Source organism: Kryptolebias marmoratus, linkage group LG24 (genome assembly GCF_001649575.2).
Source record: "Kryptolebias marmoratus isolate JLee-2015 linkage group LG24, ASM164957v2, whole genome shotgun sequence".
NCBI lineage: Eukaryota > Metazoa > Chordata > Actinopteri > Cyprinodontiformes > Rivulidae > Kryptolebias > Kryptolebias marmoratus.
The window spans coordinates 11468983-11483887 of record NC_051453.1 but is presented as its reverse complement, the minus strand read 5'-3'; the positions used below and the strand labels follow the sequence as shown (position 1 = coordinate 11483887).

At 40.7% G+C, this 14905-nt stretch overlaps 1 protein-coding gene across 2 annotated transcripts; it reads right to left on the bottom strand.

Annotated features, from left to right (window-relative positions):
* Positions 1-2118: 2118 nt before the first annotated feature.
* Positions 2119-13971, bottom strand: dmrta2 (DMRT-like family A2). 2 transcript variants are annotated; one of them, XM_017406950.2, is made up of 4 exons: positions 13873-13971; positions 9987-10057; positions 3943-4431; positions 2119-3705 (listed from the first exon to the last, which is right to left on the bottom strand). In XM_017406950.2, exons 3-4 carry the CDS (start codon positions 4400-4402, stop codon positions 2813-2815), a joined length of 1353 nt encoding a protein of 450 aa, XP_017262439.1. In that variant the 5' UTR covers positions 4403-4431; positions 9987-10057; positions 13873-13971; the 3' UTR covers positions 2119-2812. The 2 variants fall into 2 exon arrangements, with proteins under 2 accessions (XP_017262439.1, XP_024859677.1); XM_025003909.2 differs by lacking the exon at positions 13873-13971 and adding an exon at positions 13630-13863.
* Between the last annotated feature and the right edge of the window lie 934 nt (positions 13972-14905).

Sequence of the window (14905 nt, the reverse complement as noted above, 5' to 3'; positions counted from 1 at the left end):
TGAGCCTGTCTTTCTAGGTTCAATAGTTGTGTATGCATGACAAAAAACAAACACATAAAGCAACATAATTTGACTCATAAAAGCAATAAAACTAAACTAAACTGGAAGCAGCCATTGTGTCCAATGATTGTGTGTGTTTGAAGAAATACTGAAATAATTCTGAAAGACTGGGCTCTACTGTAACTTATATATATGGCTTTAAAGCTGTTTGTTAGAAATAGTGTTTTCTAGAGTCTGCAGATTCTTTTCCTTTGACAAGACTGTCATCTAGTGGTGCTGTGTGTATGACACACCGCAGCTTTAATATAAAGACAATCAACGTTTTTCCAACCTGCATATCCATCTAGACCAGCGATGTCCAATCCTGGTCCTGGAGGGCCATTATCCTGCTGGCTGTTTTAGTTGTTTCCCTGCTCTTCAGGAGGTCTTCAAGTTCTGCAGAAGCCGGTTAATCATTCTGATATTCAGATCAGGTGTGTCAAAACAGAGAAACAACTAAAACATGCAGGTAGTGCTCCTCCAGGTCCAGGATTAGATACCACTGATCCAGACTGAATAATGATAGGTTAGAACCCACAGCCATTTCTGTCTATTTCTTATATGTATATACATCTTTTACAGAGTTGATAAGGCCTTCAAAGCTGACTGGCCTTTTCTGGGATAAAAAAAACAACCATTTTTCGAAATATTCAGGAATTTTATTTTTCTTCTTTTGTGTCTGTTCTCTTTTGTGATCTGTAATGGAAAAATAAAATAATAAATAAATAAATAATATAATATTGTAAAAATGTGCATTGTGTAGATAAACAGCAAGAGTTTGAATAGTTGTCTCTTGTGACTCTTGATCGACTTATTGGTGCAGCTGATCTTCTACAAGGAAATGAGCGAGAAAAACATTGAAATGCAGCCATTTTTTTGTTTTTTCTTGACCTGTAAAAGAATCACACCTTGATGCTCAGGTATAGATTCTTCTCTAGCTAACAGATAACTTGCTGTAAAAAGGACCCAGGTGGCTCCAGTTTGTAAAAGTTGCTTGGCAGCAAATGGCCAGTAGATGGCGCCACTGTTCTTTCGTTAGAAATATGAGTTTTCTGTTGAAGGATGTGAAAACACCTGAGTGAGATGATGCAGTCCTAGCAGAATTACAATCCATCTGGATATTAATATAGTCAGCTATGAAACAACATGAAGGACAGTCGAAATAAAATTCTTACTAAATATGCTTATGAAAAATTGAGAAAATTGATAAGAATTTAAAGAAAAAACCCGGTTTCTTTATAAATGTTTTTCTTTCTTACTTTATAATGTTATGAAATATGAACATTTCCTATTTGATAAACAGCTGTTTCGATTTTAACATTTAAATTTAGTTATTTTAGGGTTGTAAATTTAGAGTAAAAACATTAAATTCCGTTATTATCTGATTCCTCAGAATAATTTTTTTCTAAATTCGTGTTCATGATTTTTATTGTTCTTATTGCTGCAGTCAGAGACTTTAAAATAAGCAGCTTTATGAGCTAATAGTTATTTTTATGAAGTGAGAATTTAGAATAATAAAGAATAATTATTAAAGCCATTAAAATAAGATTGTATAAACTGATTATTATCAAAATCATTAAAGCCACTCAAATATAATCACTGCTATCAGTGTCTGTATTTAGAATCATTATTTAAATTATAAAATGTTGATTAAAAGAGAAAGAAAAAAGACTGCAGCCCTAAAAAAGGAAATTACTTGGTTTCAGAGACAAGTTTGTTTATAAAGGCTTTAAAATATTTATTTAAGTGTGTGTAAAGGGATGTTTGCGTGAGCTTTTAAATAATCTTTATTCAGCTTCCACTTATTTATAAAAAAATCAGGTTTACAAGTTTTATATCAAATGTTTTGTCTGCTTTGTAGCTTTAATAAGACTACAGAAATTCATCCAATTTAGCTCAAATTGAACAACTGATTATTCAGCACCAAAAAGGAACTGATTCTTTAGTTTCATCTTTCAAGTTTATATAATTTAGGTTTATAATTATGTGTTTAGTCTGAGGGTTCAGCGCAGGCCGACACACACTTACTTTTACTTATAGATTTGTTTCATTTAAAATAAAATAAAAATGCACTTGCTCCCTTTTTTAAAAAATAACATTTATTTCCAGCATATTCATACAATGTGACAGCACATCTTGCAACACCTGAAGAGGAACTGACTTTGTCCAGCACTGAATATGATCTGACTAACAGGAGAAGTCAAATAGAGCATTTCATATTACCAAAATGTGATATAATACAATACAGACAGTTGGAAACAAAATAAAAAAAATAAAATAAAATAAAGATGTGATTACTGAAATAATAGAAAACAATGAATTACACATTATTAGTTTTACAGCAGGAAGTTATTCATAATAACTTAATATTTGCTTCGTTTAGCTTCTCATCTTTGACCACCACTTCAGAATTACCAATATCAAATACCAAATTATTATTTTGAAAAGATCTGCAGCATGTGTTCATACTGAGTTGACCTTTTGTTTTTGTTTTTTTACTCTAATGGTTTAATTTGGAGCCATGTTATTTGGTTGGTGGCATGATGAGAAACAAAAGAGGGGAAAGCCATCCAAACGTATACAGTCTAACATATAAAATTAATTTTAAGGTCACACATAATTAGGTTTAGTTCTTCCCCTCCATCAGACCTTTTGACTACAAGCCAGATAATCCTAATATTTACAGGAGAGTGCAGCCAGAACACGTCACGGGTCATCAACACTTGCGGCCACAAATACAATGGAGCGTGTCTGTGATCCGTCAGCCGGACGCTCACTGCTTGTCCGGCGTGTTGTTGACTAGAGGCCCGTACAGGCTGCTGCTGTAACTTTGCTCCTTGTGTAACATCGTCCTGTCCCTGATCAGGTCGCTGAACGCGTAGTCCATCGGGGGTCTGAAGCCCAGCGTGGGCATGAGCCCCGTGGTGGAGTAGGGCGCCATGAACGCCAGTCCCCGGCTGTGCGCGGAGTAGGCCAGCCGCAGCGGGTTCAGTCCCAGGTGGGTGCCCAGAGGGTAGGTGCCCGGGTCGGCGCCGAAGTGCGGCGCGTTCGGCTGCAGCGGGGAGAAGGCGGAGCGGTTGCTGAGCGTCATGGCGCCCGGCAGCATGGGCCTGGTGGGGCCGGCGGCGGTGGCGGACGCCGACGAAGGCTGCTGCGCGCCCTGGAGCATCCTCTCGGCGGTCCACGGCTCGTCCGCGGGCCCGGCCTTGTTGGAGGGCTGCGCGCCGCTGTTGTTGAGGATCTGCTCGATGGCCTGCACCACGTCCTTGCCGCAACCCTGCAGGACGAGCTCCAGGACGCTGCGCTTGTGGCTGGGGAACACGCGGGTCAGGATGTCGATGGCGTTCATGTGGCGCGAGGCCGCCGAGGACGGGGAGGGCTCCTGCTCGTCCTTGTCGGTCTCGGAACCGGAGTCCGAGCCCAGGGAGCTGACGGAGCCGGGGGTCTCCTCGCCGTCCTTCAGAGGCTTGGACACCGGCGAGCTGATGAAGGACTCGCTGTCTCCGTTCTCCGAGCCCGAGCCGCCTCCGTGCCGCCCGTCGGGGGAGGAGACGCCCGGGGCCGAGTCTCCCTCGGTGGAGGCCGGTTTCCCCGCAGACTTCTGCGGAGTGCTCGACCCGGACAGCTGGGTCTTTGGAAACAGCTCATACTTTTGGATACTGGAATCTGCAGACACAAACAGCACATATATTAGTAAAAAAAAAAAAAATGCGAAGATTAGTCATTCGAATCAGATCGAAGCTTGTAGACCTAAAACAGCAACATGTAATCCCTTCGGTCTGGAACAGGTTTAGTGTTCTGGTTGAGTAAATAATGAGACACATTGTGGCCTAAGTTGAGCTTCCTGTGAGCAGCTACAGGTCTCTGATCTGACAGAGAACCAAAGCCCCGCTGCCGGCTCACCTGAGTTGCTCTCGCTGTTCACGGACCCGAACACCTCGTAGTTCGGACGCGGCGGGATGATGCCGTTGGCGGCGGCCAGGGCCAGCCCCTCCGCCGTGCCGTAGAGCAGCTGCAGCTCGCGCGCCTCGTTCTCCTCCTGCGCCTGCTGCCGCCGCAGCGCCACCTGCGCGGCCATCACGCGCTGCCGCTCGGCGATCAGCGTGCACTTGGCGCACATGCAGTCCTTCCAGCGGCAGTAGCGCTTGTGGCCCTTGAGCGCGGACACCACGCCGTGGTTGCGGCAGCGCGCGCACTTGGGCGTGCGCGGGTACTTGTCCGCGGCGCGCAGGAGGAGCGGCGGGCCGCGCAGCAGGTTGCCGGCCATGGACACCGGGATGGAGGCCGCCGCGGCCGCCGCTGCCGCCCCCGGGTGGACTTGGGAGGCCGAGGAGACTGTGGGGAGCTCCGGTCTCAGATCCATTGGCCCGCTTCCTCACCGACTCACCGACGCTATGAGCAAATAAACGACGTTTGGCTGTTTTAATGAAAGCGAAGTGGAGCGGATCACATCTGCTGCCCGCTTCAGAACATTTTACGCGCAACAGGTGAAGTCAGCAAATTATCACTAACAGACTTCAAATAATGATAGAAACTCAGATAGAAACTGTCCAAGTGATGGGTCGAGGGGGAAAAAAAGAAATGAGACAAAAAACAAACGAGATTAGGTCCGAAAAGAGTCCGAGCCGGAAGAAGAAGAAGAGATCATTCCTCTTCGATTTAAAGTTCAAACTGTCCAGGAGTTGAGGGGTTGAGACACTAACTTCCTCCAGAGATTGTCAGTGGATACAGATCCCTCTCTCCTCTCTCTATTGTTGCTCCTACGTTTTCATTAGACAAATTTGACAACAATGTGGCGCCTGCCATTGGCCAAAGGGAGAAGGAGCGATCTGATTGGCTTGCCTCTGTTTTTTTTCTTCTTCTTCTTTTCTTTTTTTTTCTTTTTCTTTTTTTTTTCAACTGTGTCCACCTGAGTTCTTTTTCCAAATATCAAGTGTTAAGAATCTGAAGGGAGTTCCCGGAAAGCTCAAATCGATGCAAGTTTATATCTCGAAAAAAATAATAATTTGATAGATTTTGACCAACAAGTTCGATTCCTTTTATCAATTGTGGGCAGATTAGATCAATACTGCGGCGCAGCACGAGTCGTGAGCAATTAAATATGAGCCCTGTAATGAAGGGGGATTCTTATTCGTTTCAATAACTTTTTATTTTTTATTTTTTTTCCAAATCTGTGTAGATGCTGTATTATTTGTGTCTCTGCTTTCCTTCCTTAAAAGCTCGATCTGTACTCAAAACAAAAACTGAAGAGAATTTTAAAATTAAAGCTGAAGCGTGGCTCATCTTTAAAGGTAAGTTTAATCTATTTTATTGGTTTGGGAAAATGCGAGTTTTAGCACGAGAGGCGGAAAAATAAATGTGTTTGTCCGCAGGTTATTGGCGGCAGGAAGGGAATCTGGGGAAAAGAGAGAAATGTTTTTAATACTCGGCTGCAGGAAAACCAGAGGCAAGTTTAACCAGCTCAACCTATAGGCTCATCTCCGAGCTGCTACATTTATTCTATCAACAGAATATCTGTATATAAACTTTGATAAGGTGAGATAAATAATTAGTAAAATTCAGATTTTCTATAAATAAATAAATACGCATGTGGGACTGAAGCTGTCGGGCTAAATTCGTTTTTATTTTTTTACTTTTTAAATATTAAAACTAAATCGTTTTAAAACAATAGTTCCCTTTATATTTATGTGTTGCTCATTTTAAAAGTTTCAAATACAAAAAGAATTGTGTTTAATTAAACAGTTTATTAAAGCACCTCTAAATATATTTTTAAGTGATTTAATGCTTATTTTAAATTTTCCTTTCAAACTGCAACAGTTTTAATTTGGCGCAAATATTCAGCTATTTATTTAGGGTTTTTATTTATCTAAAGGAGTAAAAAATAAATATGCTAAAAAAATAAAATATTTAAATAATATTAATAATGTTTTTATATGATCAGAAGAACAAAAACGTGTCCCGCTTGGCTTCAGTTTTTTTCTTACATTTAAAGTGAAAGCTAAAATAAAGACGTTTTCGCCTTGTGCCCCATTATATTGAAGATCCTGTGTAAAGCCAGCCTCTCATTAATAACGAATTAGTGATGAAGAACACCGGGAACCTTCCACGGCTTTCAGGAGGAGCGGAGCCGCAAAAGGGCAGCGCGCGCGCGGTAACACCTGCTCCCCTCACCTGCCGCACGTGGAGTTCAGATGAAAAGAGAAGTTTGGGGCGTCTCATCAACAATTGTCAGCGCCTCGGAAGGATGACAACAGGCTTGGTGATGAACAACTTGAAGCCGAAGGTAAATGGCTGCTGGGAGGAAGAGGAAGAGGAAGAGCAGCAGCAGTCCTGCCTCTCTCCCCTCCCAGCCTCATTGTTTACTTTCTGAATCACTGTAAGCAAATGCCATCTGTTTCCCTCGCCGCTGTCATCTGCACCTTAATTACCTAGCCAACCGGCTAATAGAGACGATATTAAAACTACATCTTTTTGACATTCAAAGTAATTATCTGCATGGGCGATGAGCGCGCGCCGAGGAAAATTGCCCGCTTTTTTTTTTACGCAAAAGAAAAGTTGCAAAAGGCGACCCAAAAAAGGGCCCCCACGCTCATGGATGTAGGTGCGATTTTAAATGGGAAATTAAAACAAAAAGAGCATGAAACCTTTCTTGGTTTGGATGTTTGACTGAGTCAAAAGAAAGTAGAAAAAGGAGGGGATTTAACAAGACAAAAAAAGCTTTTTGTTTTTTTGTGTGACAGTGCTGAAATCTGCTGAAGAAGCTGAAACTGCTAAAAGAAAAAGCTAAGAGAGCTAAAAGTAGCAAAACGCTAACTGAAAGTTGGATTTGAATGCAGCAAAAGCCTACCAGACAGCTAAAATAGCTCAAACATGAGCTAAAAGCAGCATATTGGTAACTGAAGTCAAACTAAATCCAAATGGAGCCAAAGTGTGGCTAAAAGCTAAAAGTAGCCTGAGAAGACAGAACAGAGCAGATATGTTGAGGCAGATTTCAAGCAGAGCAATAGTTTGAAGGAAATGAAGAGATCTCAGCATGTTTTAATGGAAAAATATTTCTAAATAAAGTTAAATATTTTATAAAGTACAGAAGTTACCAAACTCCAAAAGTCATGGCGCTCATCTGCTGAATGAGCTGAATGTTTGGCTGAAATATCACAAAGTGTGCATTGGTTAGGAGAATAAAAAAGAGGAAAATAACGTGAATGCCGAATCAGCATTTACGTTATTAAACTTGTGTTTTAAAGTTTGATAGAAAAGGTGAATTAAATAACACCGGTTTAGTTTTTTTTCCAGTTAAGCTGATCCTAAATGAAAGGTCATGTCTGAGAATGATGCATTATGACAGGGATTAGGTATTATTCGTCTTGGCCCAATTAAAAATGTCCCCCCCGTGCAATTAAAAATGACTGTGAGCACTTAGGAACTCCAACATTCTTTTAACCACTTCATTAGGCCTATGCATCCAAAAAAGAAAAAAAAACTGCGCCATGCTTTCATTTCTTTCACACACGAGTGGGGTTTTAACACCCTTTTTAAGATCACAACAAAGGCCATGCTTGACCCAACATATGTAGCAGCATGTTTCCGCTGCCCCCCCCCCTCCTCCTCCTCCTCCTCATGCTGTGTTTTATGTCAGAGTATATTATAAATCAAAAAGCAGTAAACTATTTTTATCTCTTCTGTTTCACAGGAGGAGGAGGAGGAAGAGGAAGGTTGGGGGGGGGTTCGCTCAAGTATTTACACGCTTGACGGGCACCGCCGAGTGCTCTGGGCCCCGGGGTGCGGAGACAAGAGGGGCAGCAGCTCCACTGCGCCGCGGACATGGATCAGGAGGAACGCATTCCTTCAAAGGCAGGCAGGCAGGCTCAGGAGGGGGTGGAGGGGGGTAGGGCTCAAAACAAACTTCTAGTTTGAAAACGTGAGGAGTCTGAGCTTAGAGTGAAGATTTATGGTAAAAAATAAAATAAAATAAACAGACTAGCTCTAATCACAATATAGCTCATCTTCCTGCAAGCTTGGTATATATATATATATATATATATATATATATATATATATATATATATATATATATATATAGTCACTTCATTTAAAAAAAAGTGTCATCATTTGCTCCAAAATGACAAAGTGGCCTCGCAGCCAAAGTCAAACACATCAGGTTGAATTTCCGCGCGTAAGGGGCGACCTCCATGAAGAGGCACTTGAGGCTGAAGAGGAGCATAGAGGTCTCTGAAGCAGCACTCCTCAGCCGCTAGAATAACACTTATTTGTAAATGGGGGATAACCCCTCGGCGGCGTATGAATATTTCAAAGATTTGAAGGATCTCTGTGTCTGCCAAAGCTGTTGGCCAGGGCTCAGGAAATCTCTCCATCTCTCCCTCCTCTTTCTCCCACTATCTCTCTCTCTCACACACACGCACACACACACTAAGACACGAACACAAAAATACGTTTTTCTGCCCCCGAGGTAGGTTGGCAGGGATTATCTTTGTTTAATGAATGGGCTACAAGTATTCATCAACACGGCGAGATTATTGGGCTCTCTGGCTTTCCATTCTGCACGGACTATAGTGGCATATAACGCCAATGTGTGTGTGTGTGTGAGAGAGAGAGAGAGAAAGAGAGAGAGGGAGGGAGAAAAGAGGACAGAGACAGACCTACACACTGCAGCCAATTAAAATGCACTCTCCCCTGCTCTATCCCTCCACATCTGCCTCCTTTTCTCCACCAACGAATGGCGCAGAAAAGAAGGAAGCCCATGAATAGGCGGCTCATTGAGATCACAGATGGAGTATGGCTTTCTTTTTAGCAGAAATTTGAGAAACACCATTGTCCCCAATCAAAACTCAATGTGTTCGCCTACAATGGGGCCGGCTTTGAGCTGCGCCGCTTCAATTGGCCTTGTTTTTGAAACTTGAAGTGTTCGGCACAAAGACTTCCTAGATGTGTGTGTGTGTGCCCAGAGAGAGAGAGAGAGAGAGAGAGAGAGAGAGAGAGAGCGAGAGAGAGAGAGAGAGAGAGAGAGAGAGAGAGAGAGAGAGGGAAAAACACAATTAATATGAAGCTGTAATTACTGCCCTCCACACCGCTGCACCCATTCAGGACCCCACTGGCCCATTTATTGCTTTATCCCAAGTGGCTGATAATCCGAATACCTCGGGTTTTTCTGAGGAGACACATCCGAAGGTGCGAGGGAGGAACATTTCTATAAATAAACGGAGCCGACAGAGGCAGAGGGATGCAGCCATGGGAGATTATAAACCACTCACCATCTGAACAATACATTAAACACCTTCATATAGGAAAAAAAACATCCTCCTAATTATTGATTCTGGCCTCCATTAGCACAGCTGTGAAGACAGGGTTCTCTAATATCCTGTAATTTCCATTTATTGGCTAAAGATATAGGCTGGGCTATTAGTTTAAATTATAATCAAAGACTTAATTAGGCTAGCTATATTCTGGGCTGGATGTTTAGTCTTCAATCACATATTTTTTTTCATTTGATTTGCGTGTTTTAAAATCCAGTATTGTATTATTTTATTCATTATGTGCTTCTGTATCACCAAGATGCCAGATAAATAGAATTTAGCTTCTAACTCATATTTTCAGTCTACTGAAGCTAATTATGTTAAATAATATGCAACTAACGAACCTTTTTACTTATCTTGCACATATATAACCTATAACATATCCTATATATTGTACAGTTTTAACTAAAGTCTATATTAGGCTAAACTATGTCATTTAATTCAGTTCAGTTCAATTTAATTTATTCATAACTAAGGTCATCTCAGGATACTACACAAAAAAGTAAACCAGTTTAAATCAAATTAAATTACATGCAGTCAAATTCAACCCTTTAAAACTAAATCCAATAATACAATAATCAGATTCAGTATATTATAAAGTGACAGTCATAGTAAAAATAATAATAATAATTCTACCTTAAGTAAGCACAAGACGGTGGGTGACAGGCAGAAACATCTGCAGAATCGAGCTTTTCTGCCTCGACTGCCTGAAGGTTGAGAGAAAAAGACACAGACAAGCGTGAAGTATTGAGTAGTTTCTCTGGGAAAATGGGAAAAAACAACAACAAAACAAACCAGAGAACATGATGTTAAAAGGCATCAATAATTAGAAATAGAGCAAAGAGAACTACAGTGGTGTCCAGCAGCCAAAGTTTATGTGAGCATAACTAAAGGGAAAGCTCAGCATGACCCAATCCAACTCTAATTCTAAGATTTATTATAAAAGAAGGTTTTAAAAAAACAGGGAGTCAGTATCCCAGATAAAAACTGATAACTTAACTCAGTCTACTTTTAGAAACTCGAGGAACCACAAGTAAACCTGCAGTCTGAGAGCCAAGTGCTCTGTTAGGAAAATATAAAACCATAAGATCTTTAAATTTGGTCAATAATGTTAGGGAAATTTTAAATTCAGATCTAGATTCAACAGAGAGAGACTAAAATAGGAGAATTATGATATTTAGTTAGCTATAGCCACTCCTTATGGCAATCTTTTTGTATTTTTTCTTTATGACTGAATTTATCAAACATTTTTAAAAGATATTTTTCAAAAAAATAACTAAGGTGTTTAATTAAGTCTTGTGAGTCCAGGTGGCCCCAGCGTAATGTTGTGGCCTTCTGAGGATGCTGTGGGACTTAAATATATCTACACATTCCTACATCATAACAAACTTTCTGAGGACTCTAGCTTTTAAATAAACAATGTTCGCAGCCACATTCCTTTTAAAGGAAAATTAATTGCCTTTTAATGTCTCCGCAGGAAGTGTCGCAGGAATGCAGAATAAACTATTTTCAGTAATGATAATTAAAGATTGGTTTTTTTTTTTGGTAAATTCTCTGACTATTATTACATGACTTCAATTATTATTATTTTGCTTCATATTGCAATTTTAACTGATCCTTAAGATAAGCCATGAAACCCACCTTAATGAAATAAACAAACTGCACCATTTAAGCATTTATAAATCATTAATGGTGTTACCACAGACCAACCTGCATATAAAACAGTGACAACATATTATGATCTCCTTGCAGCAGCGAGGCATTGTCATAGAGTAAATAAATGTTTGAAATTTAATTAAAGTCTTCTTTAAAGGTAATAACCCAGCATGTGAAGTGCCTCAAATTGACACAGCTCTGTGCAGAATATAATGCACCAAAACAAACAGAGAATGTTCAAACTACCTGCAAAAGAAACTTAAACCCCTTTATGCATTTATGCTTGTTCCTGTTCCCATTTGAATAAATTAAGTCTGTATATTTTTTCAATTTCACCCAAAGCTTCTTTGTGAAATAAATGCAATTTAAAGTACAAACCCCCCCATCTCTTTGAAAACAGCAAATACATTAAAATACTAAATAAAACGCCACATGTTTAAGCTTTAAAGAATTTATATGAAAGCCTAAACTAATCAGATTAATGACATGGTGGCAAAAAAAATGTCCTGTTGTTTTCTGAGATAAAAATCAAAGTCTCTTCATGTCCTTTGTGTCATCGACAAACAGAAGTGTGAAGAGAAGGAGACAGAGAGGCAGAGGCAACCCTCCTTTTGTGCACACACAACAGTTTAAGCTGCATAGATTCTGTTTCTTTGGGCCGGGCCGCGTCTCTGAGAAAGTAAACTTGGGGTGACCCTCCAGGTTAGGCCGGTCTGGGATATGGGTGAAGGATCCTGTGTTTCAAGGAGTCGCTGTGCTCTGGGATTTCACTGGGTGCCACTTCAAAAGGAGGGAGGAGAGATCACTCGAGGATTTAGTTCCCCCGCCAATGGGCTGCATTCTTGACCCCGGCGGGGCTGGTTAAACATCACGGACGCTCTCCTCTTTTGTCATCAGAGAATTGGGACAGCAACCTGATGTTGCCATCGCTGGATTTGTGGCGGGGGACGCCAGCATAGTGACCACATTATGGCATTTTCTTGTAAGCCCCCCCTCACTAAAAGCGTCCAGTTTGAAGCCCTGATAAAGACGTCCATCTAAAGTCAGGCTATAATATAAAAGACAACACCTGTGATATATGAATAAACTTTCTCTACAGTGTAAAATGGAGTGAATTGTCATTATTAATGACCACATCCTGTGTGTAAAATGCTAATTAAATTATTAGGGATCACTTTGATCAGGCTGTGCAAAAACTTTCTCTCTGGGCTTCTTTGCTTCCAAAGAGCCAGAGGTTTTTGTAATATTTTATAGCGGTCTTGAATGATGTAGTTTTATGGCTTTATGAAGGGGTTTTCATTGGACTTTGGCTTCTTTTCACTCCAGTACCTGATCTACGATTTAAAAAACATGAAAAGGCTCCTGAAATCAAGAGATGAACCAGTGTAGTGTTGACACACGACAGACAACAATCACTTTAAATATAGATATTTAGGCATTTTGTTACCAGTAGCTTGTCACAAAGACACAATTTGTTTCAATTTCTTTGGCTAACCTATAAAAATATAAAAAATAACATACTTTAAAAGTATCTAAGCACCAACATTTAGCTGAAAACTTGCCCCAAATGATGAAGTGAAGGATGGTGCATGGCTCTGTGACAGGTGGACTCTTTCTTTCTTTCATATTTTATAAAGTTATCACTTTGATGTAATATTAATCTGCTGTTGATAGCTGTTAGGTGTGACACTTCTCTTGTTCTCCACATGTCCACTTTCTTCAGGTTATAAAGCTTTAATTGAACAATATGCTCAGGTACAAAGTTAGGGCAGAAAGTGAGTGAAAAGCAGCCAAAGTTCAAAGAAAAACTTTTGAAAACCCAAAAACGTTTTGATCAAATCCACTTTAAAAGAATATAAGGTCTGTCTCTGAAAATGTTTTGATCTCTAATGTTTAATTCTTTTTTTTTTTTTTTGCTGCAGATATTTGTTAGAGTAGTTTCGTTTTTGCAATATTTATTAAAAGGAACAAATTGTTTTCTTAGAACCCAGAGATAAAAATATCCTGTTCCATAAATGTCAAATGGTGATAAACCTGATGACTTCTGCCAGCACAACAGCAATAAGTTGTCAAGTTTGGTCAGGTATAAGAGAGGAATATCATTATGCCTCATGGACACTTCCGTCTCCATCATCATCATCTGTAGCTGCAGTGAAGGCAAACATGCTCGTACACATTTCATTAGAAAGCTGCACAATAAGAAACTGTATTCTCACAGCTGAGAGGAGCTGCAGTATGTGCTCGTTTCCCTGAGGATGATGCACTCTGACAGAGGAGCAGAGGTGCACCTGTCTGCCTCTTTCATAACCACATTCAGCTTCACGCTCACTGAGCTCCTCGCCCTGTTCCGACCTCGCCTTCGCCCCAAGCTGCACGTGTCTCTGCAGCCAAACGCACGACTCTGCAGGAAACGCACAGCTCTACGTCCATCCGAAATCTAACAAATGTCATTCAAAGACATTTAACATTCACCCTGAAAGCTCCAGAAAGGTCCAGCAGCATTCTTGAACTTAAAGGAGCTATCCTCTCACTGACTTCTAGGGCCTTCTTTAGCAGTATTAGGAACTATATTTACATTTACAATGAGTGGAGGCAAATGTAAAGGACCGTTTGTAAGTCTTACCTTCAGTAGATGATTAATGATAAGTTATCAAACCCTCAGATACAAGAATAAAAAAAAAAGCTTAAAACTGAAACTTGTGCAGCTATCTTATGCAAATCTGATGTGTAAAAATCCACACCAGTCCTTTAGTTAAATAAAACTTTTGAGGTTTGATTTGTTTTAAATGAAGAAACACTGAATTTCCTGGTGTTCCTGTTCTGAGCAGACCCTTCCTGCCCTTCCAAGCAGACTGCAGGTACGTACTTTACACCAGCGATTCCCATCCCTGGTCCCCGAGGAACACCATCCTGCATGTTTTAGTCGTTTCTCTGCTCCTCAGCAGGTCTTCAAGCTCTGCAGAAGCCTGTTAATCAGCCAGTCATTCAACTCAGGTGTGTCACAGCAGAGAAGCAACCAAAACATGCAGGATGGTGTTCCTCCTGGACCGGGGTTGAGAATTACTGCTTCACACAACCCTGTCTGAAATAAATTCAAGCATTCATTCTTTAATAAGTAAGTATTAAACGGCTGCAACTGCACTTTGGCAAAGATTTAAGTTAAATACGGAGGCCCAAACATTTTCCACGCGACTGAGCAGCCGTGTTTCAAACCCATCCTCTGCACTGAGCCTTGAGCAACACGTCTGGTTGAAGTCGGGGAAGCGAGGCTGACTGAACGCATTAGGTCGACTCATTGCTCGCGTGAGAAACAAGACAGCCTTATTAGAGGAACCGACTAACACTAACACTTCGGGATGCTTTCAGGATGTGAGAGATTGCAAAATATCTCAAAGCCTTTCGGAGCTCAAATTTCAACACATTACTCAGAATGATAAAGGAGCTTTTTCACCCAACTCACCTGAAGCCTGCAGATCTTCAGAATAAGACCAGAATGATCTTTTATGCAGGTAATCTACTAAGAGTTTGTGCACAATACTGGTTTCCATTTGCAGTTTTTATTTAAGTACAAAGAAACGACCAAAACAATCACTGGTGGGTTCATGTCAAACTAAGCTGCAGGAGGAGGATTTCTGTAACTCAAATATTTTACATGCAGCTCCTTCTCCCCTGTGGTTGATGCAACTTTACACTCAGGTGTTTAGGACAAAGCAGTCAAATATATTCTGCTAGGTGGAAAATTCGTTGTTTTTTAAGGAAAAACAAGTCTACTCGTGTTGATATGTTCCAGGTATGAGGTGTTGTCGGTAAAGGCATCCCACTTTGCCTAAAGAAGTTTGTTAACGAGGTTTTCTCTGATGGCGCTCTCAAACTTTGCCTTGGAGCTGACAGAGGAGCTC